The 27,278-nt window shown below is 25.7% G+C and overlaps 5 protein-coding genes across 5 annotated transcripts in view; 3 read left to right on the top strand and 2 right to left on the bottom strand.

Annotated features, from left to right (window-relative positions):
- Positions 1-10,110: 10,110 nt before the first annotated feature.
- On the top strand, positions 10,111-13,554 carry PGO_091860 (hypothetical protein, conserved; the record flags this gene model as incomplete). Its single annotated transcript, XM_028687774.1, has 1 exon — positions 10,111-13,554. The coding sequence occupies one exon, from the start codon at positions 10,111-10,113 to the stop codon at positions 13,552-13,554; it is 3,444 nt and encodes a 1,147-aa protein (XP_028543575.1).
- Positions 13,555-14,646: 1,092 nt separating this feature from the next.
- On the bottom strand, positions 14,647-17,034 carry PGO_091850 (ABC transporter,ATP-binding cassette, sub-family F, member 2; the record flags this gene model as incomplete). Its single annotated transcript, XM_028687773.1, has 1 exon — positions 14,647-17,034. One exon carries the CDS (start codon positions 17,032-17,034, stop codon positions 14,647-14,649), a length of 2,388 nt encoding a protein of 795 aa, XP_028543574.1.
- Positions 17,035-20,795: 3,761 nt separating this feature from the next.
- PGO_091840 (circumsporozoite-related antigen) lies at positions 20,796-21,400 on the top strand (the record flags this gene model as incomplete). Its single annotated transcript, XM_028687772.1, has 2 exons — positions 20,796-20,913; positions 21,123-21,400. 2 exons carry the CDS (start codon positions 20,796-20,798, stop codon positions 21,398-21,400), a joined length of 396 nt encoding a protein of 131 aa, XP_028543573.1.
- A 2,006-nt stretch (positions 21,401-23,406) lies between these two features.
- On the top strand, positions 23,407-25,146 carry PGO_091830 (hypothetical protein, conserved; the record flags this gene model as incomplete). Its single annotated transcript, XM_028687771.1, has 1 exon — positions 23,407-25,146. One exon carries the CDS (start codon positions 23,407-23,409, stop codon positions 25,144-25,146), a length of 1,740 nt encoding a protein of 579 aa, XP_028543572.1.
- A 264-nt stretch (positions 25,147-25,410) lies between these two features.
- The window catches only part of PGO_091820 (WD domain, G-beta repeat domain containing protein), a gene marked incomplete at both ends in the record, with an annotated part of 1,948 nt that continues 80 nt past the window's right edge, over positions 25,411-27,278 (bottom strand). Inside the window, 2 exons of the mRNA XM_028687770.1 lie at positions 25,411-26,987; positions 27,175-27,278. The exon at positions 27,175-27,278 is cut by the window's right edge and continues 80 nt beyond it. Of these exons, the coding sequence (XP_028543571.1) occupies positions 25,411-26,987; positions 27,175-27,278 (1,681 nt within the window). The remainder of the gene's footprint in view (positions 26,988-27,174) is intronic.

Raw genomic sequence — 27,278 nt, 5'->3', positions numbered from 1 at the left:
AAAACTGAAACTCTTATATTTATTCTACGTAGATCAAAAACATTATTATAGGGTAACTCAATAAAATTTAAATATCAAAAAACTTTTTTAATAACGAGATATTCACTTACAGAAATTGTAAACTTTAAAAGTAGACATTGTTATAAGAACTTTTTTTTAGTATACGGAACTGTTCGTTCTCATATACTTTTCTGAATAAAAAATTAATCGATGAAGCACTTTATATTGAATTATAAAAAATTGATACTTTGTATTATAGACATGGTTATTTTGCAAAAGTGGGTGTATTATTATGTAACTCATTTTCATTTGTGTAGTGAATAAAAAAACATTTCCATTAATGTGCAAATAGAGGTGCGTGAAAATTTTTTCAAAAAAAACGATGTTAAAACAAAATTTCCTCTTTAAAAAATTCTGTATTCTTGAATATACAAAAATAATTTATTATGCAATATTCATATATGGATATTCCTTTATAAAAGACTTAATTTGTGAGTTCAAAAAATTACATAATTTTTACATACTACCAAATTCAATTATTACAAACCTTATGGTAGCAAAATTTGGAACATGTATAGTGTGTGTTAAAAGATGGATTAATAAATAAACATTATGAATGCTTACACATTTATATAAGTTTAGATTTTCACATATATTGCACTTATATTGTTTTTATTTCCTTATTTTAATCTTATTAATAGGATTTTCATTAAAACCTAATTTTCAGCATACTAAAGTGTACTCTCGTTTTAATTAAAATGTCCTTTATGTGAATAAAAAAATTTTTATAAACATTTAAACATTCAAAAATTATAGTTCTACAATTTACATTATAGAACTTAATGAAAAATAACATTTCTGAAAATATAAATACTTTATTGAGCTTAATACAAAGCATAATCATTCTGTTTAAGACGACTTAACATTTATTTAAATGTAGACACATTGAATAGGTGATATGTACTGAAATTAAATATCTTATTTGATTTTTGCATTAATGAAAAACATTTAATAGCAAAAAATATGTTAAGGATTATGTGGTCTTACAAAAATAAAAATTATGTATATATCATTACGTTATAGCATATTTTGTACATTTCTTATTCTTAAGCAATGTTTTTTAAAGCTCAAAGAAAAAAAAATTTCAATTTACATTTTACAGTTTGCAAAAAGAAGTTTTATGTTTTTGCTGAACCATTATTATTATTCCTTTACATTCTAACAATAAATGAAAATGATTATTTGTATAACATTGTAAGTATGTTTCTTAAATTAAGTAAACAAAGGAACGTACTCTTGATAATTTTTCAAATTGTTATTAGTGCTTAAATTAGATATGTAAAAAAAACTAATTCTACAGTTATTACGGTTATTAATAGAAAATGTATACTCCAAGAATTTCAAACATAAATTTACATTAAAAAACTGTTTTGTATGTATAATTCTACGAAGGACACATAACACATTGCTATACAATGTGAGACATATTACTTATTGAGAAGACTCAAAAGAAGGCAATAAAATATGCCCCTTCTAATAATAAGAGGTTGTCTCATACTTTTGGCAGTTCCTCTTAATAAAAATTGTCTTCACATTTTAATGTATGCAATCCATAGTAATTCGTTAGCACTAATTCACTAATTAGTAAAAATATATACAAACATATGTTACATATAAATGTGTTTTTGTCGAATTATCTAAGTAGAAGAATACTTTAACATAATTCTAGTAGATTTTTTGAAGCATCGAGTACTAAAATTTTAATTCAGCAATTTAAATCCCTGAACATTTAGAACACACAGATAAGTTCGATGAAATAAGTATTATTTATGTATGTTCATAATTTTGCATTCTGTAATTCTCCAGTGCACTGTTATGCTAAACATTGAATATACCATAACTATTTCTAATTCTAACATGTAGATCTTACAGATATGTTATATATTTGTAGTGTTCACAAAATTATACGGCTCAGCTCCCCTTTACCCATATATATAGTATTTTCTCTTATTTAAATAGTTATTATGTGTGTCAAAATATTTATATATACAAAGGATTCACAACTGAACAATTTTCTTAATTTGATTCGCAAAAAAAAAACATACATAAAACTGTGTTGTCCAAATCAAATTATTAAATAAAAATACACTCAAAATTTTATCATAAAATAATGCTGCTAATTAAACTAAAACAAACTAATAAATTAAAAAAAGAAAAAAAAAAGAAAATCTAAATGATAGGAAATAACTTTTGAGCAAAATTAAAAAATGTTGTATATAATAAAATATAACAAATATGCATTAATACAACGCAAAATTAAATATAATTATATGTGTGTAAATTGATGAAAAGAATAGTTAATAATAAATAGAATTCATAAGGTAAACAATATTTAAATAAGTTCATTAAATAAAGTTAATTTAAGAAATAAAATAATAAATATTAAAAAATTATTATACAAAATAAAATAATTATAACATTTAGATATTTATAAATAATTAAAATTATACTAATATTAAAAAAAAATAAAGAAAATAATTAAAATATTAATTTAAATTAATTATTTAATTTTATATAATATTCATTAAAATTAAATAAGTAATAAATTAAATAAATATAAACTACATTAAAATATTAATATATATTTTTTTATAAATTAATAATAGACAATATATTAAACATTTTATTTTTAATACTTAATAAAATTAATTAATATTTGATAAAAATAAATATTAATATAATAATATTTCTAATTTTAAATTAAATATAAATTTCTTATAACGTTATTATATAAAAAAAAATATAATAATTATATTTTTTTTTTTTTTTTTTAGTAAAAAATGAATTTTAAATAATTATAATATTTTATTTTTATATAACTATTTAATTAAATAAAATTATTAATAATATTTATTAATAAAATAAAAAATAAATTACTATAAAGCATTTAATTTAATTTTATTATTAATAATAATAATAAAATAAAAATATAAATTAAATGAATTAATTAATTATTATAAATGAAGTGTAACATTATTTTCATATAATTTAATTAAATAAATATTAATATAAAAATAAGATTAAATAATTGTTTTTCAAAATAATAAATAAAATATTTATAAATTAAAATAAAATTCGCGTACAATATTATATATAATTAATATTTTAATTAAATATTAAAACATAAATTCATTTAATTATAATTAAAATGTAATAATTTAATTATTATTCAATAATAAATTAATAATATGTACACATTTTTGATGTTATTTAATAAAATTAATTAATATTATATTAATAGTTACAATAAAATAATAAAAAATATATATAACAAATTATATTTTATTTAATTAAATAATCATATTAATAATAAAATTTAATTTATTATTTTATAATTTAATAAAAAAAAAAAAATAATTATGTTAATTCATTATTTTTATTAAAATAAATATTTATATAAATAAATCATTTAAATCATTAATTATATAAATATAATATAAATATGTTTTTAAAATATACTAAATGTGTATAAATTGTATATAAAATAAATTAATTGTTTTTATTTAAAATAAGTATTAAATACTATATATTAAAATTTTATTATTATATAAAAATTATTTAATTTTAAAAGGTATTATTAGTACAATATTAAATTAAAATAATTGTATAAATTTAATATTAATAAATATATGTAACAGTATTTATTTATAATATATTAATAATTATATATAATAAATCATTTAAAATAATTAATATAATTTGTATATATTATTAAAATATAAAAAAATAATTATATATAATTGTATATTAAAATAAACAGTAATGTAATATGATAATAAATTGAACATAATTTAAATTAAATATAATAATTATAAATGTATATTAAATAATAAATTAATATAATTTAAATTAAATATTATAATTATTGTGTTAAGTAAAATTATAAAAATATATATTAAATATTAAAATTATAAGTAATTATTATGTTAAATATATATAACTAGAAATTTAATAAATATTTAATTATTTTTCATTTAATATAAAACAAATATATGAATAATATAATTATATATTTTTTAAAAATAATTATTTTATAACTAATTAATTTAATAAAATATTAATTAATTATTTATTTTATTAATTTAATAATTATGTATTAAATATAACTTTATTTTAACAATTAATTAAATATTTATTTAAATAAAAACATTTAATATATTATTTAAAAAAATAAAAATTATGTATTTGTATAAACATACTAAGCTATATTAAAAATATATATAATAATCAATTTAAATTTATTTGAATAAATTTAATATTCAAGGAAATTACAATAATTATTTTATATTGTCTTAATGAATATTAATTAATTAAAGCAATGCAATACTAATATAAATTTTTAACATAAGTGTATTTTTTATTTTTATGTAGATCTAGTTATATATAATGGGATAATACACGAATTACTTGAGCCATTCTTACATCTAATGTATATATCATCATTATATTATTACACTTTACATTTTTCCTGTAAGTTAAAATACTTGTGTTTTTACATTTGTTATAATTCTTTTCAGAAATTCTAATAAGAGCTTGCTGTTGCCGTATTTTATATGTTCTGAGTTAATTATGTGTATTGTGCTTTGTTGAACAATTTTTACTTTGTATTTTTACACACCGTTTTTTTTTTTTTTTGGAGTGTTGTAACGACTCTCTTTTATAGACCATAATATAATATATTAAATGTCTATTCTGTATTAATACGAATAACGTTTTTGTTGTGTACATTTAAACATGTGCTTAAGTTTTATGACTTTTTCCTTACTTATTCTTGGTAAATTAATAAATAACAGTTTCTTATGTAGTTCGTATTTTTCAGAAAAAGAACTTCTCATTATTATAATTTATAAATTTCATTTTACTGCCCAATTATACTCTCTTTGTGTGCTATATAAGTGTGATGTTATTTTATTTTATTCCATTTCAGTTAACAAATTATGTTATTAATTGTTATATGCGTTAAAAACTTCTAGCCGCTTTAACAAATTTATTTCCCCCTTATAATTTAAAGTAATTCTAGTAAATGAACTCTTCCACGAAATGATGTCCAATAACAAATTAAATTTCAATTCGAAACATGACTGTCATATTTGATATTATTTTTTGTTAAAACTGCCCATACAATGTGAAAGGAACTTTTTATCGCTCAGTGATTTTGTCAATTTTAATGAGATTTAAAATAGTGTCTAAATATTCACTATACCATATTATTGTTCTTTCCTCAGTTCACTCATATAAAACATTAAACAAAAAAAAGAATGTATATACCACATTGTACCATTTATATCCATAGTAAATTACAAATAATTTGTCAACTGTAGAAGAAAATAACAGTAAATGAAATGTTTATCCTGAATGGTTAAGGAAAAAAAAATAGTTGTGCATATCAACTTCGGATCCATAGGTGAACATATAAAACCTTTTATGAAAAATATACATTCTTTTGTTCATGTAAAACAAAATATACCTTCATTTGCATTTTCACGAAAAGGACTTTGATAAATACTGCTTAAATATTGCATCAGCATAATGTTTTTCCCTTGCTTCTTTCTTTTCGTGTCTACATTCTACACCTATATTTATAAAGTATAATGCTGGACTTGTCATAAACTTAATTGTTCTTTAAAAACGAAGAAACTCAATTTTTCATTTAAGCATCTGTACATTTCATTGTAGCATTTCATGCATATGCAAAACGTACTTTACAAAAAAATTCTAAAACGTGTTTAAATTTGGTAATGTACAGCATATGATCTATTATCGAATGTGAAAAAATGAACATTTCTTGTAGGAATGAAGCTCAGGCCTTAGGTTTCGATGACTTTTTGTTTTCTAATGTGCACCAAATAAATTTCATTTTATTTTATATATTGAGCAAAGGAACTAATAAAACACTTACCCTTTTAAAATAGGAAAATACAATCTCATTCAGAAAAAATAAAAAATTCTATTTATCATATTTTATAAAAAAAATGCTACATAATTCATGTTTATAACTTTAAATTCTATAAATAATAAAACCTACAGTTAATCGCATATATATTAGATAATTCCACGGATTCTCATAGAACATTCCTTCTAATCGTTTTAAAAATAAAAGAACTTTTAATTGAGTAAAATTTAAATTGCATATTTCCTGCTTCGCTGTCTTTTTGCTGTTTGCTTATAATGCCAATAAACAATTTTTTCTATGTAAAACCTTACACAAATTGCTCAAAGACATTTACAAGAAATTCCCTTTTATATATGTACATTCATTTTTTTCCCATGCCACAGACATAGGATTTTAATATTTTATAAATACACATATATGTAACGCAGTTCCCTTTTTTTTAACTTTCGCATTAAACATACATCTCCTTTTTACGTTGTGAAAAGCTTAATCACAATTTTTTCCTTTTGGGCTTTTAGTTGAAAGACGTGTTTTTTTTTAATGTTAGGACTATTTATTTTCAAAGCACCTGTTCCACTCTCATTGAATGATGCATTAACAAAAAGAAATAGTAAGCGGATAAATGCTTATGCTAATTGCAGTAGTTTTGTAAATTTTTCAATAGACATTTTTGTGTACATGTGTAATAACCAGCCAAGGGGGTACTCAATAAAATGTCATAAACAAAATTAGGAATTGCTTTTCTTAATTCCTAAAATGTGTGCTTTTTTTCATCTTATTTGATTGAAAAAGCCATAAAAAACAACCCCAAATTAGGTTTTCTTCATGCGACATAAAAGAACGTTTTTATGAGTTCAACATATAATAAAGAAATAAGACATAAAGGAATGGTTTTGTGTGTTGAAAATGTTTTTTTCTTTTTTTCTACTTTAAACATTTACAAGGTTATTTTTTAAAATAAGAGTTTGGAACAAAGTATTTTTTCTATGTCTTTTGAATGAAATCATATAGTGAAATGATGGAATTTTACACAAAAAATGTAGAAAAGCGTTTTTCAGTTGTTTCCTAAAATGAAAAGCACTCCACTTTACCGCCATATGCTAAAAAAAAAGTTTAACTTGCTTGGGAAAAGTATATTTTGTAAAATAAATATAAGAAGTGAAAGGTTCTCTTGAATTTTTAATTTTCTCAATTACCTTCTAAAATATTTAATATGAGCATCATACTATTTCGAAATTTACTATTTTACGAGAGAATGTAACGTTCCACTAATTTCCTAGAAAATTTTTACGAAGTTTTTATTCATAAGCAACCATATGTCTTACTACACTAACGTTATCTATAAATATTTAAGAATAAATTATTTTGACTCTAAAAGCAACAACATCATCGAAAATGTGCAGTTTTAGAAGAGAAATATTCACACATACTAATTGTAAAAAAAATAAAAAAAAAAATTTAAATCGAGAAACATGAGTATTAGTGAGAACAATGAAAATGACCATAATTTTGAACAATCACCTTTTTGACGTGAATCAACAAAATTATAAATGCCATTTTCGTATTTAATATAGGTTACACCTGTATAGCTATAGACATTATTATTATATAAACAAAAAGAGTGTGTGATATTTCAAAAACATGAACTAGCTTTAAAATGTTATGTATATGAACAGTTCATAAAAAAAAAAATTATTTACTGGAAAAAGCATAATACTATTACTGCTAGCCATTTGTGTGTGTGTGCATTTGGTATTAAAAAAGCCGAAAAATATGTAAATAATTATTATTATTTTTTTTTTTTTTCTTTCGCTAATTTTGTAAAATTTATATTTCTATATTTATAGCTCGTTTATGTTATACATCATTGTATTCTACATTGTGTATTGATTTATTATACAAAATAAGCAAATTACTGTGCATTTTTTAAGAGCATTAGAATTAACGTCTTTAAAAAAATATGTATGAACGTTCATAATTTTGTCTTCAATAATTAAGGCTAAAAAAAAATGAAAAAAAAATGAAATAAAAAAAAAAATGAGCTGAAAATAAAGAACAGACATCTTCATTATTATTTTCCCCTGTGTTTTTACTGATTTTTCATTTTATTTTATTGTGTTTATACATGTATATAAGGCTTTATGAAACAATTTCAATAAAAGATGAGGTATACATATTCCTCCTTATTTGTGTGTACAAAATTGCTCAGTAAACGCACCATTAATATTACTTAATGAAAAATATATATATGGTGTTTCTTTGTATTCTTTAACTGAACAAATACAACCTTGTGTGCAATTTTTTTTTTCATAGAAAAATTGCAAATAATTTGTATAGACATAATGAAACATATAATGGGAATTAAAAAGTGCTCAGTTATTAATATTTTGTTCTTGTTACTTCTAGTTTCTCAAGAATATTCAAGTTATCAAAATGCACTAACTAATGGCGAAAGCAACTATGGATTAAACAATGATGAATTCAGAGCAATGCTATTTGGGCTTAATTATGACTCAGTAGGCAAAAATAGAAATAATTTAGAAAAAAGGAAAAATGTAGAAAATGAATCATTATTCTTTCGTAATTTTACCAATGAAGAGACCCCGACAAATGTGAAGAATGAAAAAGCACAAACAGAGGTTCAAAGTATGAATAATAGCAAAAGAAAGGCTCACAGTTCACAAAATAATGATGTAGGCAATAATAATTCATCTAATCAAAGTGAAAATAAAAGCGAACACGTTGAGTTAAAGAGTGGTGGATTGCTACAGAAAAGTTTCGAAAAGGATAAAATAAATAAAAGGTATATCCCAAATAATAATAGCATTGATAAAAATCAACCTAATTCTGTTTTTAAGGATACTGGTGATTTAGGTAACACAAATGTAATAATACACAATAATGACTCAGCTAACAAAAACTTAAGTAACAATGGAGAACATTACACAACTTATGAAAATGACTACTCATCTGACAAGAAGTACAACAACAACAGCAATAGCAAAAAGGGAGATGACACAAGCGCTACTCCTAATGATTATTTAACAAATAACATTGAAAAAACAAATCTAGAACTTGATGGATCGAAAAAAATGAATAACTACGTGCAAAAAGCAGGTGATATGAAAATAGAAAAATATGAGCCTCTACAAAAAGATTTAAATGTTAAAGGTCATATTGAAGAACTCCTTGATGAGAAAAAGTTAAAAAGTGGACAAATAAGCACTGAAAAAAAAAGTAAAATATCAAAAGACATCGTTCACGAAGGTGCCATATCTAATGAGCTCACAAAAATTGCCAGTAGCAGATTAAGTGAAAAACCTAATACATTAATTGAAAAGGAGAATGATCTGAAAAAGGCCAATTTACCAGAGCTTCAGGATGTAAAAAAGGACTTATTGAAAAATGACGAAAAAAATGAAGATGGTATAAAAATGACTTATCTCGAAAATTCCAACAATAATAAGCAGCATGTGCAAAATTCAGTAAATAATGAAAACGTAAAAAGTGCAAACACTATGATCGTAGGCGATTCTAATGAGCACAATATGATTTACTCAGAAGAAGATATCAATGCACATATTAAGAATTCTCAAAAAGACATGCTAAAGAGTATAAAACCAGTGCAATTCGATGAAAGCACATATAATAAATTAAATGATGATTCTTCTAAAAGTGACGAAAATAAAATTTTAAACAAAATAAACAAAAGCAATGAAAATATATTTTTTGATAGAATAAGCTTAAAAAAAGGAGCAAAAGACATAAACGAATACAAATACTTTAAATTGAAAAGTAATGATTTTAAAGTATTAGGAATAATAAATAAATATTCTTCAAGGGGGGGATTCTCAATATCGGTTGACTGTGGTGGGTATGACGATTTCGATGAAATTCCAGGAATTTCTAACCTATTACAGCATGCTATTTTTTACAAATCTGAAAAAAGAAACACAACACTACTAAGCGAACTGGGAAAGTATTCATCAGAACATAATGGTCATAGTACTGAATCTTTCACTAATTATTATGCAATTTCCCATTCTGAAGATATTTATCATTTGCTTAATTTATTTGCAGAAAATTTATTTTACCCTGTATTTAATGAAGAGAATATAGAGAATGAAGTCAAAGAAATTAGTAATAAATACATATCTATGGAAAATAATCTTGAGTCATGCCTGAAAATTGCTAGTCAGTATATCACAGATTTTAAATATTCTAAATTTTTTATCAATGGGAATTACACCACTTTGTGTGAAAACGTTTTAAAACATAGACTAAGTATAAAAAGAATTCTGGCTGAATTCCATAAAAAATGTTATCAGCCTAAAAATATGTCACTAACTATACTTCTAGGGAACAAGGGAAATCCTGCTGATCACTACAACATGAATGATATTGAAAACATGATTGTACACATTTTTGGAAAGATAAAAAATGACAACCACATTATTGATGGGGATGTTATAGAGACACCAATTAATCATATGAAATTAGAATGGAAAAGCTTTAATGGGCGAAAAGAAAATTATAATAACACAAATTTCACCCACGAGGAGCAAAATGGCTTAAGTAATGATGCGAGAAGTGAAAAAGAACATGGGCTTATTCAGTCTTTGAATGAGATCCACTATGTGCTTGATTTAGACCAGAAGAACAAGTATATTGAAATTTTAAAAAAAGAAGAATGGGCAAATCATGTTTACCTATATTGGAGTTCTAAAACTAACATTGACTTGTGTAAAAAAATTGAAGAATTTGGGTCAATGACATTTTTACACGAAATTTTTTCTGACTTCAGAAAGAGTGGATTTTATTACAAAATATCTGTGGAAAATAAATATATCTACGATTTAAAGGTTACAAGTACGTGCAATAAATACTATTTGAACTTTGGAATACTGGTGAAATTAACCCAAAAGGGGAAAAGTAACATAGCTCATTTGATACACATATGCAATGTTTTTGTTAACGAAATAAGTAAATTATTTGATCGTGATAGCTTAGATAAAGGAATAAATAAATACCTCCTTGATTATTACAGGGAAAAGGCATTGCTCACTGATCTGAATTTCAACAGTGACAGTGTAGGTGTGAGCCTTAATGACTTAATAATTTACTCGAACAAACTGCTGATTTACGCAGATGATCCATCTTCACTTTTAACTATTCATAATTTAATTGAAGACAAGAATAAAAATGACTTTCGAAATCATATTAAAATTACAAGCTTAGTAGGTTCTCTAATTAAAAATGAGAATTTAAACATCATAAACGTTGTAGATACATTCAACCTAACAAATCATAGTCAAATTCCCAACACTACCATAAAGTATGCTATAGGGGAAAGTCCATATCTTATTGGTCAAGGGGGAATTACAAATGATATAAATATTACATTTCCAGAAATAAATACTTGTGCTCTCAATAGTTTTGAAAATAATAGTGCTTCGTATGAAAAATCATTTTACTGTGTTCCATATAACAGCAGTGAAAATTTTGAATTTCCAGAAACTGAACCAATGTTTATTTCTGAGGAAAATAAGAATGAATTTAAAGAAAACATTATATGTACAATGCCTTGCTTGATTAAATCCTCGTATGGATATAATATTTATTTTAAAAGAGGTCTAACAGATGCTTCAAAAGTAAAATCGGATTTCATTTTTTATTTTCCTTCTGAAAGGTTGACTTTTTATGAAGCTATTTTTTCTCGTATACACATTATAATTTTGACTAAAAAGATAAAAGTTTTCCTTGCTGATTATGTTAACTGTTCCGTAAATGTGAATATTAAGCGGAATGCAGAGTCTTATATTATACACATGGACACTGGCAGCTATTATTTCGAAGATTTCTTTAACAAAATAGGGGATCTGTTGTCAGTGAAAGAGACTCCTTCTAAAGAAGAATTTGATGATGCTTATGATGAATTAAATATGTATGTAAAATCAAGCAGAAAACTGGAAGTAGGAAATTCATTAAATATTATGTATTCCTTATTTAACGAATATGAACCAACGGACAAAGAAATGGATGACATTTTAAATGCATACTTCTTTTACCCATCATATAATGACTATACCAAATATGTTAATGGTTTTTTTCATAGAAATTATATTAACATATTTATATATGGAAATGTTATAATTCCAACGGGAAAAGAGGGTGAAAATGCAGCTAGCTATATTAACCATAATATTAACAATGGAGGTAGCGGCGTTATAAATAACCCTAGCAACAATACTATTAGCAATGCAGATAGTATCGACAAGTACAAATATAATATGGTGTTTTATGAAAAGACAAATAATAAGGGTAATAATGCTTTATATTTGAAGAAAAGGGATAACAACCCGGAACTGCAGAAAAATTTTGAAAAACAGGCATTTATAGACGATTCTCTCCAAATATCTCACAACGGATTAGGGATAGAATATTTAGTTAATTTGTCTGAGGCATTCATAAAGAAAGTAACAAATGATGTTTTAAAGAAAAGCGAGTCTACATACTACACGAGGAAGCTAGTTAATAATGAAAATGTTGAAGTAGATATCCCCATTGTGTCTCAAAATGTCAATAGTTCGATAATAGTATCATATATAATCGAATCAGAAAGTGTATTAAGTGATACTTTAATTGATATCATCGTTAATTTAATATCACCCGATTTTGCTAAATTTTCTAAAACAAAGTATAATGATGGTTATGTTGTTGAGGTAAAAAGATTTTCCACACGTTATGGATTAGGTGGATTACTTTTTGTTATTCAGAGTTTTGACAATGACGTTGAAAAACTTGAGGCACATATATGTACCTTTGTAAAATATGTGACGTTTGAACTAATGAACATTGAAATTTCTGATCTGGTCAAAAAATTAGAATCTATGAAGGAGTATTACATGGTAAATAATGGTATATTTACATTCGACCAAGAATATTATTCTATACTGGATCAGCTAACTTCTGGAATGGAATGCTTTGACAAAAAATATAAAATTATAAAAATATTTGATGAATTAATTAATTGTCCTAAAATCATTTTGAATAAAGTAAATGTAATTTTAAAAAATTCCAAAAAAGCAATCTTTAAAGGATATAAAACGGTTAATCCATCTTACAATAAAAAAGAGGAAATTCACAATGCAAACTCATACTCATGCAACTATTCTCACAAGGCACGTGAAAAATTGTCGAATGTGCAGCTAACAGAGAGTTCTCGCTTAGTTAAGAAAAAACGATCCAGAGGAGAAAAAAACTTACGCAATGACAAATTTAGAATGAATAAATTACATAAAAAAGACAATTTTATTACTGTATCAAATTTTGTGGAGATGAAAAAAAAAGGTTTTTTTCAATACGTTATCGATTATTTTAAAAATAGCAACAACATGTATTTGGACGATAGCAATTACTTTGACTTTAAAAGCTGCGAGGAGGAAATGTCTAAAAGTAACTTCCACGTATTTTACAATTTTACCAATGACATAGGTAAAATAAGGGCATACTTTCTCCAAAAGTTTGCCAATGATAAAGAAATTAGGGAAAAGTGTTCTGTAGATTATGAAGAAATTAGACAGTATTGCAGCATGAACTAATTTATAACCTCCACGCGGGAAATATAAAAAAATTAATGCGCCTGCATTTGTTGCGATGTTTAAGCTAGCGGGGGGGGGGAAATAGGATAATGAAAATGTGGTATTATCTATGAAAATGTGGTATTATCTATGAAAATGTGGTATTATCTATGAAAATGTGGTATTATCTATGAAAATGTGGTATTATCTATGAAAATGTGGTACTATTTATGAAAATGTGGTACTATTTATGAAAATATGATCCTAAGAAAGTAAGATAATACGGAAACATGTTAATATGAAAATAAGATACTATGATAGTGGTAACATACAGCTAAACACAATAGATATCAAATAATAAAGTATGCTTTAGAAAATTTTCTGTTTTTTGTTTTTCCACAAGACACAAAAGTCCTAATTTTTAGGTACCTTTTCAAAAAATATGTATCCTTTCTACTTTTTTTTAAGATACTTTTGTGTGTTCTATTTTTAAGAAGCATATTATATGTACACGCATCAGCACTGATAAGACTATTTGTTAAATCCTTGAATATACACACTATGGATTAAGTAAACTGTGATAAACGTTTTTTTTTTTTTTTTTTTTTTCCTAAATTAAATTTATTTTTTCTTTCCCACGTTTTTATTAAGTGCTAAGTTGATAAGCTACCGATAGCTATATTTACTCTGCTTTGTTCTGTCTTGTACGATTCTGTTCGATTTCGTTTAAACTTTTAAAGTTGTTAGATTTTTTTTTTTATTATGGTGACACGATATTTATATATGAATACTTTTTCATGGATGTGCATGTATAAATATGGATTTGTTTACATTGTGTTTTATTTTCAAATTGCATAAAATTTTTTGTGCGACTTCGTTTTTTTTTCCGTAGGATTTTTGCGTTTTACTTTTTCTTCACCTAGAGACTATTTCGTCGATTTCATTTAAATTGTTAATTATTATTTTTATTTTAATAAAAAAAAAAAAAAAAAAAAATTAAATCCAAATGATGTTGGTAAGTTTACCCATATACATGTCCATACGCGTAATGAATATGCATGACATCATGTGTAATAGAAAAATAAAGATGTGTCAAAAACGTAAACAAATGCACTATATCTTATTTTCAAGCAGCAATTTCGCATATTTATCGAAATCATAATCAATTTTAATCACTTCTTTTGTTATATTGTTTATATGATAAATTTCATCTGCTACATGTTTTATCAAATATGTGTCATGACTAATAATAATGATCCCTCCTTTGTACAAATTTAAGGCAACAATTAAAGCTTGTACGGATTCGATATCAAGGTGATTTGAAGGTTCGTCTAAAATTAATATATTTGGATTTTTATAAGCCAAAATAGCTAATGCCAATTTACTCTTCTGACCTCCTGATAAAACATAAATTGGTTCATATAAAATATTGGTTGGGATATTAAATTTATTAAAATATTTAATAGCTTCTTCTTCTTTTATATTTTTGTTAGAATAATTGTATTGTAATTGTTGAATGGAATTAAAAATAGGATTTAAGCTATCCACATGATATTGGGAATAGTAACCTATATTTGCCTTGTTGCTGACATGTAGTTCTCCTTCAAAAGTGTCTATTAGATTTAAAATAATTTTAATTAATGTCGTTTTCCCACTACCATTTACACCACATATAGCAATTCTAGAATCCATGTCTACTTCAAAAGTTGCATTTTTAAATAAGAATTCATGTTTAAATTGATAATCATCATTATTTCTTGAAGTTTCATCTTCTCTTTTGGTACTGTTATATGATTTTCCATTTATTTTCCCACCTGTTTCTTCATCTCCGTCTGCTATTATAATATTTGAATTTTTTTTTATTTGTAAATTTTTAAACATTTCATTTTTAAAGGAAACATTTTTTAGCCGTATTAGTACGTTGGATGTATAAAATGGTTCTAAAAAAGAGAAACTGAATGGAGTTTCTTCTTTTTCTAAATTTACCACAGGTAATTTATTTAAAAGTTTGATTCTACTTTGAACTAATGCTGCTCTTTTTGAATTATACCTAAATCTGTCTATAAATTTCTGAACGTGCTTTTTCTTCATTTCAATGGAATCATGTTCTCTCTGTTGTTGTAGCAATTGTTCTACTCTAGTTTTTTCAAATTGATCATAATTTCCTGAGTAATATGTTAACTGTTTTTGATGAAAATAAATAATATCTGTGCAAACTTCATTCAAAAAATCTCTATCATGTGAAACAATAATGCACGTTTTATTTAATTTTTTTATGTAATCTATCAAGAATTGTATGGTATATATATCCAAATGGTTCGTAGGTTCATCTAACAATATTATGTCATTGTTACTGAAAAGAATACGACTAAGACATAGTCTCATTCTCATACCTCCACTAAGGGAGTTCACTTTTTTTTTTTGTAAATTTGAATCAAAACCTAATCCACACAAAATTTTGCTAGCTTCTTTTTCTGCTTCTAAGTAGCTAATACTATTTAATTTTTCATAAATTGCTAATATTTTTTCGTCTATGTTTTTTTCTTCTTCGGTGTTATCCCCTTTTTCATCATCCGATTTTTTAATATCATTTCTTTTTACATTTTCCCCGTCATTCTTAATTTCGCTATTTGTGAATTCCTCACCACGGGTATATTTACTTTTTTTTAATTCTAGTTGTTCCAATTCTGCCAACAAATCATGTCTTAATTTATCAACCATTAGAACACACTCTAATACAGTCACATCTTCAAGAAATAAATCTTGTTCAATACAAGCTATGGATATATCTTTTTTAATTTCTTCAATTTCATATCTAGCTAACTTAGCCAATAGGGTACTTTTCCCAATTCCGTTCTTTCCTATAAGCCCATATTTATTCATAACATTTATTTTTAGAGTTGTATCTGATAGTAAACTCCTTTGTCCAATACTTAATGTAAAATTATCAATTCTTATATCATACATTTTTTCAATTTTTGTTTTATTTTTATTGGAATCAGAATAGTGTAATAAATTGTGTACCCTTACAGGGGATGGTATTTTAATTTTATTTTTAACCCATTCTTTAAATAAGTTCAGTTGTTTTTGTCTTTGTTTTTCTTTCTCTTTGCTTATTCTTATACTTTCACTTATAGGAATGCTTGTATTGTAATTAATTTGTTTTTCTTGTATACCTAAAAAGGGGTCATAATACCCTACAACATCCCTTTTTTTCCAGTATTCCTTTAAGTTAAGTGTTTTTGTTAGTTTTTCATTGTTAACATTTTTATTTTCTTCATTTCTTATTCCATTTTCTTTTTTTATATGTTTATTAAAAATCTCCGCAATAACATTTTTTTTTATTTTTTCATCGGAAAAAGTAGAAACCAAATCGTACAGATAATCTATTCCTTTTTTCAAAATTAAATCTTTCTCATCATTTATTCTTTCTCTTAAATAGGCCTCTGTTTCTTCGTCTGGTTCAATTAGTCCAAGCACCTTATCTATTAGTTCTTTCATACTTTATTATTATTTTATTTATTTATTTTTTTTTATATTCTCTCTCTTTTTCGATACTTATTCACATTCCAAAAATAATAGTCCTTTTTTACTCCAACTTTCTTTCCCTTTTATTTTGCTTCTTTATTAATATATATTTTTTCTCTTTATCTCATAATTGTGGTTTGTAGTAAAGGAGTGTGTTTTATATGGAGTGGTGCTTGAACTTTGCTTTTCAAAGGCCTTTTGAATATTCACCTGTTGGATATACTTAATTATGCATTTTTAATTTAAATAGTGTTGCACTTGTGAGGTAATCGAGATGTGAGGAAACCCGATTTTGTATACACAATTGAACTAGTGTATCTTCGCATGTATTTTTTTCGTGCATACACTTATGGATACATTTTTGTGGCTATTAAAATGTACATGTATTTTCGTGCTGCTTACAATGGCAAGGGGAGAATTGGGAAGAAAAAAAAAAAAAAAAAAAAAAAAAAAAAAATACTACACTGTACTAATAACCAAGAATTAAATCACAAATGCAAAAATGTGTTTTACCATTTTAGTGAGAATAAACGTGCGAAGAGGAAAAAGAAGAAAAAAAAAAAAAAGTATATTACAACAGCTGATTTCTAAAGGTACTGTAAAAAATTAGTCAATAAACCCAAGGTGAGGTAGAATATTTTCACACCTTACTACACATGTATATGTTATGATGGGATTATGTCCAATCATTTTTAAAAAATTGCTATGTTTTTACTTTTTTATTTTTACTTTATTTTTAAATTTCTTACATTTTTGAAAAAGCTATTTTTCTATAAAATTTTTTCTTCAAATAAAGGTTTTCTTTTTTTGTGCATTATTTTCCCTATTTTTGGAAAAGCGTCATTTAAGCACAGTTATAGGTTCGACAAATGAGGGGAAAGTGGATGTGTGTATTAATAAGATTTAATGTATATATATATAAAAATGTATGTAAATCTTTGTAACTGTATCTATACACACGCTTCGTCTATACCTAAACATAAAAGATATTAAACCTTTTGAACATTAAATTTTCTTTAATTTTTATGCATTTCATTTTTATTTTTTTAAACCTACAAAAATTAAATCGATGTTTTTTTTTTTTTTTTTTTTTAAATTACTCAATTTTAAATTTTATGTACTTTTCCTTGAAAATTTAGTGATGTCATTTGTACTTTTTTCTTTTTTATTTCTTGCCACATTTTCAGAAAAGAGTTTAAAAAGATTCCATTTTTTTTTTTCTTATGATATTCGTTCTCTAATTTAAGAAGGTATATAGTGTGGTGTATATATATAACACACATAAAATGATCATTGTAACCAACTTGTTTCATTTTAAAGTGGTACAATTATATATTGAAAATGCTCTTTTTTTAGGCTTTTTTTTTTTTTTTTTTTTTTTATGGACACTTCTACAACATTCCCTTTCCTTTGCATTATGTAGGTCGGCAATATAATCAATGGTTTCCTCGCCCACTGAGAAGATGGCTCGTGTGCTCGGGATACTTACCCTATTTTCATGTAGAATTTTTGAAAATCCATTTTGGCACATTGGGCTGTGTTATTCATGTATGTATGTATATATATATATCTATACATGTATATTTATATTTGCATATTTTACCAACGAACAACAAAAGGCCTTAAATCCTTTGCTTTAAAGAAAGCAGCTTTTATATATATATATATATATATATATATATATATATATATATATATATGTATATGCATGCACCACTCAAAATCACCAATCGAAATGGTTAAAAATGTGAACGGCAAATTTTTACTTTAACAAAGAAGTGCGCTTAAATTTTTTTTATTTTGTGGGGCCTTTTTTTTTTTTTTTTTCTTATGTGCATATACGGTGGGAGGAAAAAGCTAATACTTGGCACTTTCAAATGGCTATGCGTGCTTACAACGCTTACAAATTTGCAATATATAATATATATAATATATATATTTACATTCGTATAATGCAAGTAATAAATATATATATATATATATACCATGGGAGGCATTTTTTCTTATCATATTGAGGAGTGTTTTTCTTTTTTCTTTTTTATTTTTTCTTCTTTGAAATGTGAAACACATTTTAATGAAAACAAACCATTATTTTTTTTTTGAGAAAATGAAAAAAAAAAAAAAAAAATATACACTTTCCTCCAAATGTCTCTTTACTAAAGTGGACTTCGGTGAAATGAAAGGATGAGTGTTTGAATTGGCTCACAAAGAACGTATAAAAATGTGGCTTTTGAGTCCGCAATTAATTCCTATATGCATGTACTACATTAACAAAACGTGCACATATATATATATATATATTATACATATGTACATATATGCACATATTAATATCACTACGGAATTTGCTTAGTTTTACATATTAAAGCAAATTCTGACTCAAGGATTTTTACGAAGCAGGTTTTCAATGATGTGTTTTATGCCAATGTTTTTGTACGTGGCACATAATTTATTGTGCACGAACGCATGGCAATGAGGCACTGTGCTGTGTGTTAATTTTAGTACAGGCTTATATATATACATATATATACATATATATACATATATATATAATATACATATATATATACACCATATGGACTTTCAAATTCCGTGACGAAAAGATTTTTAACATTTTTTTTTTTCTGAGAGGCATGGGTCAGTGGCAAATATAAAATTAAATAACTCAGCGAGCAATAACTAGAGCTCTCTCCGTGTAATTGCATGCATCTAAGAAAAGCGAGCAGATTTATTTGAATTTGCTTGAGGGTTAAACGTTTCTTATTTTCTCATATAATAAAATAAAAAACGCATCAATTTTTTCATTGTACAGCATAGGATAGGGGTGGTATTTTATTTTATTTTTTTTTTTATCACGTAGTGGGCTATTTAACAATTTAAAAAAAATATATTATGGAAAAAAAACCAAAAGAAAAAAAAAAAAAAAAAAAACAATTTCTTTTTTTTTTTTCTTTGTAATAAAATTACGCAAACAGTATTGCTTTACGATAAAATTGCTAAACGGGTGTATAGAATTTAATTTTTTTTTTTTTTTTTTTGCTTTAAATTTATTTTATATAAAAAAAGAAAAAAATGTTTTGTATATGTTAATTACTGTGTACATAAATAATAACAGTTTTTTTTAAAAAAAAAAAAAAAGTTTAATAACAGGAAACAACTTTCACATTAAAAAAAATAATATTTTTTACTGGATTAATTTTTTTTTATTTAAAAAAAAATTTATGCAAAACTTTAATATCTTATGAGTGTACATTCCAAGTACGTATAAACCACTTGCAAAGTTTGAATGCTTTTGAAAAGAGGGCGAAACTTACACTAAGCTTTTTTTTTTTTTATATGTGTTACAAATGTGTTTATGTTTAATTGTGCAAGAAAACGTACTGAATATATATATAACATTTTAACACATTACTTTATGAGCACGAGTGTAATAAAACTGATTGCTGCACATATAATACCACAAAACACATAAAAGAAAGGAGAAGAGAACGTGAGAATTTTCAGAAAATTCATTTACATTTACCCCAACACACGTAATATATATATATATATATATATATATATTTTAATTTTATTTATTTTAGTCAACAGTAAAGGAAATTTTTTAGACGTCAAAGCATTGATTCCAAGATATATTTATAAACATTGGAAGAAAGCATTGTATATATACATATATACGGACAATATTTATAGGTACAAAATTTTCGGTTGTTACAATTACCATTTTATTTAAAATGAAACCCATAACGGCAGTATTTCTTCTTTTTTGCCTAATCCTTTGTGACAATGCATATGGGGATAATATTAATGGAGGAGGAAATACAAACATACCCAAAAAGAAGACTCCCAAGAGTAATCATTTTATAGCAGTATAGTTATTTTTTTTTGTGTTCCATGCTAGTGTGTATGTATTTTATTGTTCGTTTTGTAGTATCCGATTTCCATTTGCATTTTTTGTAAAAATTTTTCATATTTGATCATTTGGATCGTTTGAAAATTTTTTATAATTAACATTAATTATTAGTAACCACATTTCTCATTATTTTTTATCCCCATTCCAGAAGCTCCAGAACCACTCATTGACGTACATGAACTGATAAGTGAAATGGTTAGAAAAGAAGAGGAACTGGTAACTGTAACGAAGCAAAAATCGAAATACAAGATGGTAGCAACAGTTCTTGCATCATTATTAGGTATCGTGTCAGGAGTGCTCGCAGGAGGTGCCGGTTTAGTGTTACATAATACTAGTAAAGGAAGACCACCATTTTCTTTTGGAGGTGGAGATTCTAATACTTCAGCTAGTCCTACTGAAAGTCCAGAACCAGAAAAAGAGAAATAAAACAGAAAGGAAGATATTACAAACACAGACATCATACACATAGAAGAAATGTGTTTATTTTAGAACTCCTTTTTTTTTTTATATTTTTTTAAATATTTTTTCCCATATTACAGTTATGATGTTATTCGTTATTGGGCCCTGTCTTTACCCTCATCGACCCGTCCGCAACATTTTTTTTTTTTTTTTTTTTTTTTTTTTTGGCCTGTCCGTATGAACTACTACAATTATTATTTTTTTCTTTTTCGGGGCCAATCCACACTCCTCCCCCTTTTCATCTATTTTCGACACTTTTATACCCCATCTTAGACGAGAAATGATGATGGAAAGTAGCAGTGGCAGCGAATAAGCAGCATATATAAAAAAAAAACAACTTTTCAGTTAATCTTTATATTTTTTTTAACAAGAGGATATTATTTAGCAAATTTTATAACTACGTCAGTTAAAGGTGTATGTATGTTTATATATATGTGTGTGATTTTAGCTGTTATGTTTACAGTTACCAAATTATAATGCACCTTTTTTTTTTTTTTTTAAACAGAACAGCGATATGATGCTAAGAAAAATAAATAAAAAATATACATACATGTGCGGGCAACATTTTACTGTTCTACTGGAATATTTTGCTCGTAGAGTTTATGTGTTCAAGTTTCTTTTAAATGAAAAGTTTTACTATTTATGTATTTTTTCCATTTTTCGCATTTTTCTAGCTTTTCACATTTTTTTATGCTTTTTGAGTTTAAGTTTTTCTTTTTTAATATTTTTCCCCACCTTTTTATTCCCAATTTTTTTCACGTACATCACCCCATATGTATACATATAAACTGTATATATATATATATATATATATATATATTTTTTAACATATTAATATGGGTTAAGGCGAAAGGTGTAACGAGTGTATATATTTTTTTTTCTTTGACCTTACCCCCCTACTTTTTCCACTCATATATCACCAACTAACTTTTTATTAAGATATATGCTGATGTACTTAATTACTATATAACAAAAGTTGGACTGTCATTTTGGTCAATTTGAAGGGTTACTAGAGGAATGATGTACATGGATTTTTATGTTTTTCAAACTGTCTAAGTAGACGAAAACGAACAAAAGGAAAGGAGAAGCGGAAAGACGAGTCTTATTTTGGATTCCCCCAGAAATGTACTTTTTGCCGCACTTAAGCATCGGGAGAATATGTGCAAAAATGTATACGCAAATATATACATGTAAACATGTTTAAATGTTTACATGTAGACATGCACATATTATGCAAATAACTTCAGGATCCATGAACTCCCCCCCTCCCATCTTGTATGCAATGGGCCAAATGTGAATTTTATGTATGTGCCATAATGATAGACTTTGAAGGAACATAAATAATGTAAAAATTGTGATTTAAAATTTAACATAAAATTCTCTCAAGTGGGTATGGGAGGATAAATGGGAATACAGATCGGCGCAGATAAATTGCACGAGGTTTTTATATATCCCATTTAGGGTATGTGGAGATAAACGCATTGTTCTATTTTACCACGTAGCTGATGTGGTATTTTATTATATTTTATTTTATTATATTATATTTTATTTTATTATATTATATTTTATTTTATTATATTTTATTATATTATATTTTATTATATTATATTATATTATATTTTATTATATTATATTATATTATATTTTATTATATTATATTATATTTTATTATATTATATTTTATTATATTTTATTTTTATTTTTCCCGCTCCCCCCCAAAAAAAAAAGAAAAAGAAAAAAAGAACATTTCCACACCCTCTTTCCGATTTCCCTTCCTCGTATTTCAGTTCACATAAATATATATATATAATTTTTCGCCTAAAAATATATTTGCCTTTTTTTAGTGAAGGGGGAAAAAATTAAACAACATGTCGTAGGGGGGTGATGGTAATGCCTTGTGGATATCCACATTGCATAAACATAATTATGCCAATTTGTAGAATGTGTTATGAGACCTCTGGAGCTAACTAAATATGGTAAACAATTCAGTACTATTTAAATCCTTCGTAGTTGGATCTCCTCTTGGGATATTACTATTTAATGAAATTAGAAGGATTAAAAATTTAAGAGACGAGGAGAAGTTAAGTAAAAGTTTGTTTATAAAAAATTTTCAAAAAGGTAACATTACAAAGGAAGAAGAAAATGGAAATTCTTACAAAACTAATAAACACATTTTTGAAGGATTAAATTCCACACACAATGATGAAGAAGTGTTGAATTACTTTTATGGGAAAGCATGGGGATATACGACTGATTATGAAATTGACCAGAGTTTAAATACAGGGGACTTGGTTTTTATAAAACACGATTTAGAGAGTGTAAATTTTTTTAGAAAAGTTCTACTTAAATTGAATAGGTATATACAATATGGCAGTGGCAATGGAAATGGTAATGGAAATAGTAGCAAAGTGGAAGACTATGATGAAGTAGGGATTATTTTAAAAAAGCATAACATCAGTTATATATATATGCAAAATATTCTTAATGGGAAAGAGAAATTAATTCGATATTCTCATTTTTTACAAAAATATAAACCTTCTGTTTTATCTCTTAGAAGATTTATAACGGATGATGAACATATAAAAAAGGAGCTACATAAAAATATAGTACAAAGCATACAAAAGGATCAAATAAATAAATATCATCACTCTATTTTCTTTAATTTATTATACAATTTTTATAAACAAAAAATACGTCATATACATAGAAACGTGGCATCTTCCCCCTCCTTACAACAAAAAAAGGATTGTCTTTGTAGTGACAATAATACAATGTGCAAACAAATAAGTTCCTATATAGACATGAATAACTTAATGAATATATTAAAATTTAGATCTTTTAATTTATTCTTTTATTTTGTTGCATACTTAAATGAACATGCTTTTAAAAATAACAGTTCTGCACGTGAACATGAACATGTAATTTTACAAGGTATCTCCGCGGATATTCAAAAGGAGGGGTTAAAATATGACATTCCAAAAATTCAGAATAAAAATGGGTTACAGTTTTATGAGTTCCCACTAAATAATTCTCTAACAAGGTTTGAATTTATTAAGAGTGATTGTGAAGAGTTGAAGTTGGACGATAGAAGAGTCTACAGTGATGATAGCACCTTTGGTAGCAAACGTGGAAGTATCAAAAGAAACATCATTGAAAGCACCCGTGGCGATAATTTTGAATCTTCTCATCCCCCACACGAAACCATAAAAGAAATCGAAAAATTCCTCACGGTACTTTTAGAAAATGAATATACGCTAATTGATTTTACGGAATATTTAAACAAAGTATTACAAAAAGGACACAAACTAAGCAAAAGTCAGGAGGAAGAAAGTAATCAAAAAGTGGATAATTATGACGATGCTGGTAATAACAGAACTCATTCGAATTATTTCGTAAATAAAATAAATTTCTATAGTGAAAAAATTTACACAATGTTTAAAAAGTTCATCATGCCAAATTCTCTTTCTCATTCGCATTCTCATGTTTACGAAATATACAGAAATACGAGTTTGTTGCCGTCCATAAAAAATTATCATCCATCTCCTTGTTTCTTTTTATGCTTAAATAATTTTTATAAGCCCATAAACGAACAAAATATGCAACAGGATAAGTTCATCGTACCTAAATTGAGCAATTTGTTTCATGTAAGACAGGAAGAACCCGAGAAATTGCAGAGATATTTTTATCAGTTTAATAGGGTCCCAAAGTCGTAGACACGTCCCATCATTATATTTCTGCTTCCCACGTTCCCACTAGCAGAGAGCTGCACAAAAATTGCACCCTCTCCTTTATTCCATTTCAAATGTAAAAAAATATATATATATATATATATACATGGTTACAACAATAATATATAGGCCTGTGCATAATTCTTAATACGTATACATAGTTCTTCACATGTACCCTCCATATTGTATGTATATCCACATAGTACATTCTCGTTCAAACGTTTTCTCCACTTCTATTCTTGTCAGAGATTACATATACGAGTTAGGAATGGACAACAAGCAGGGAATTCCGTCATCCCCACTTGTTACGATATTGCATATTTCGAATTCATTTGTACATACTTTTTTTTCATTATATATAAAAATACATTCTATGCAATTAATACCCCCCTTTTTACATGCCCCAAAGGCCCATAATATGTCATTAGGAGATTTTTCATGTTCAGCTGGAATTATATCTGTTTTGATATATCCCTCTTTGGGGAACTCTATTGAGACCAAGGTGTCATTCCTAGTATGTTTATTACTTTTTTTTTTTTTTTCAATCAAGGGATTTAGATGATAAACTACATCTCCAATTGTATTCAAATTTTTTTTTTGTTTTAATGTTAACGAATTTTCTGAACAGTCAGAAAAATTTAATAAAAATAAATTTCCAAAAGCTGTACCAACCAAGAGAAAGTGGTTTCCGATGTATCTCGCAGAAAGAATGGGTTCATTAACGGATATTTTTTTTAAAAAATTATTCAAATTTGATGAACAAATAGAATGAATTTCGAATTGGAAGCAATTCCCATCAGCCGAACAAGTGATAATGTAACTTCTGTTGTTCACATTATACGTTATGATAGAATTTATACTAGCAGTATGTATTTTTTTGCAGCTAATGTATTTATGAAAAATTCTAAAATCTCTTATTTTGACAATTCCATCACTTTGTCCACCTGTTATTATTAAGGGAGTTTTTTCATTATTCAAATTCAAGTGATCATCTTTTTTTTCAAATAAATTCGTTGATTTTGTAAAATGAGCAGCACATTTTTTGGATAAGTTCTTGCCACTACATCTGCTGCTACTACTGCTGCTCCTCTTATCTCGCTCCTTTTTCTTTAAATTGTCTTCATTGGTAAAATCACCGAATGATGATTCTGAACAATGTACATCTTTCCCATCTTCCACACGCTTGTCCATAAAATTGGAATAACCATTTTTGTATAAATAAAAGTAATTTAAAGCACCTATATTACCACAATGTGTGTTTTTCGCATGGAGCACTTCCTGAGAATTTCCTACATCAAATACAGATACGGCTCCATTTTTGTCAGCTGATATAATTTTATCTTGTAACCATAAAAATTTCGTTATAGGGTGTAAATGACTACCTTTGTAAATAGCTAGCTCCTGAAATTTCTTTATGTCAAAAAGTTTTAATGTTTTATCATAACTACTTGTAATGCACTTTTCATTTTTTTTATCAAATTTCATGTCACTAATGGTGGAATGATGTGCATACATTTCTTTGCATGTAGTTACGTTACTAGAGGCTTTAAATGTTACTTCTCTAACTGTTTTTGCCTTTTCTAAATATTCTGAACAATTCATAATTTTATTTATTCTTGATGCCTTGCATGAATATGTGGTATTCCACAGACATATCTTTCCATCTAGCCCCCCCGAAAGAACTTCATTTCTTTTCGTAAAAAAAACATTATTCACCCAATCATAATGTCCACATTTTTTATGGTACAGTTCCTTTATAGTAGATAAATTTTTCAGGTTGTGTATACGCAGAGAATGATCCGCGCTTCCAGTGACCATGTAGGTACCTACAAAAAAGGAGGGGAGAAAGTGGAAATTAAACAAACAAGGGGGAGTTAGGTGAATCGTGGAAATAATATAGAGAGGATATACAAAATGCCTCGATATTCTTCTGAACAAAGTAACTTGTTATAGGCCCCTTCTGATACTTCTCCATTACATTGTTACACGACTCGGATAACCCTAGACACCTACCACTTTCATCCAGGGAAAGAGACAATATTGACCTGTCATGTGCATACTCATAGAAGAAGGAAAAGTTTGGTCCATTCTTTAAATTTTTATTTCTTAAAAAAGCC

Source organism: Plasmodium gonderi, assembly GCF_002157705.1.
Source record: "Plasmodium gonderi DNA, contig: Chr09, whole genome shotgun sequence".
NCBI classification, from domain to species: domain Eukaryota; phylum Apicomplexa; class Aconoidasida; order Haemosporida; family Plasmodiidae; genus Plasmodium; species Plasmodium gonderi.
The sequence above is the reverse complement of the archived record's forward strand: the minus strand, read 5'-3'. Positions and strand labels throughout refer to the sequence as shown.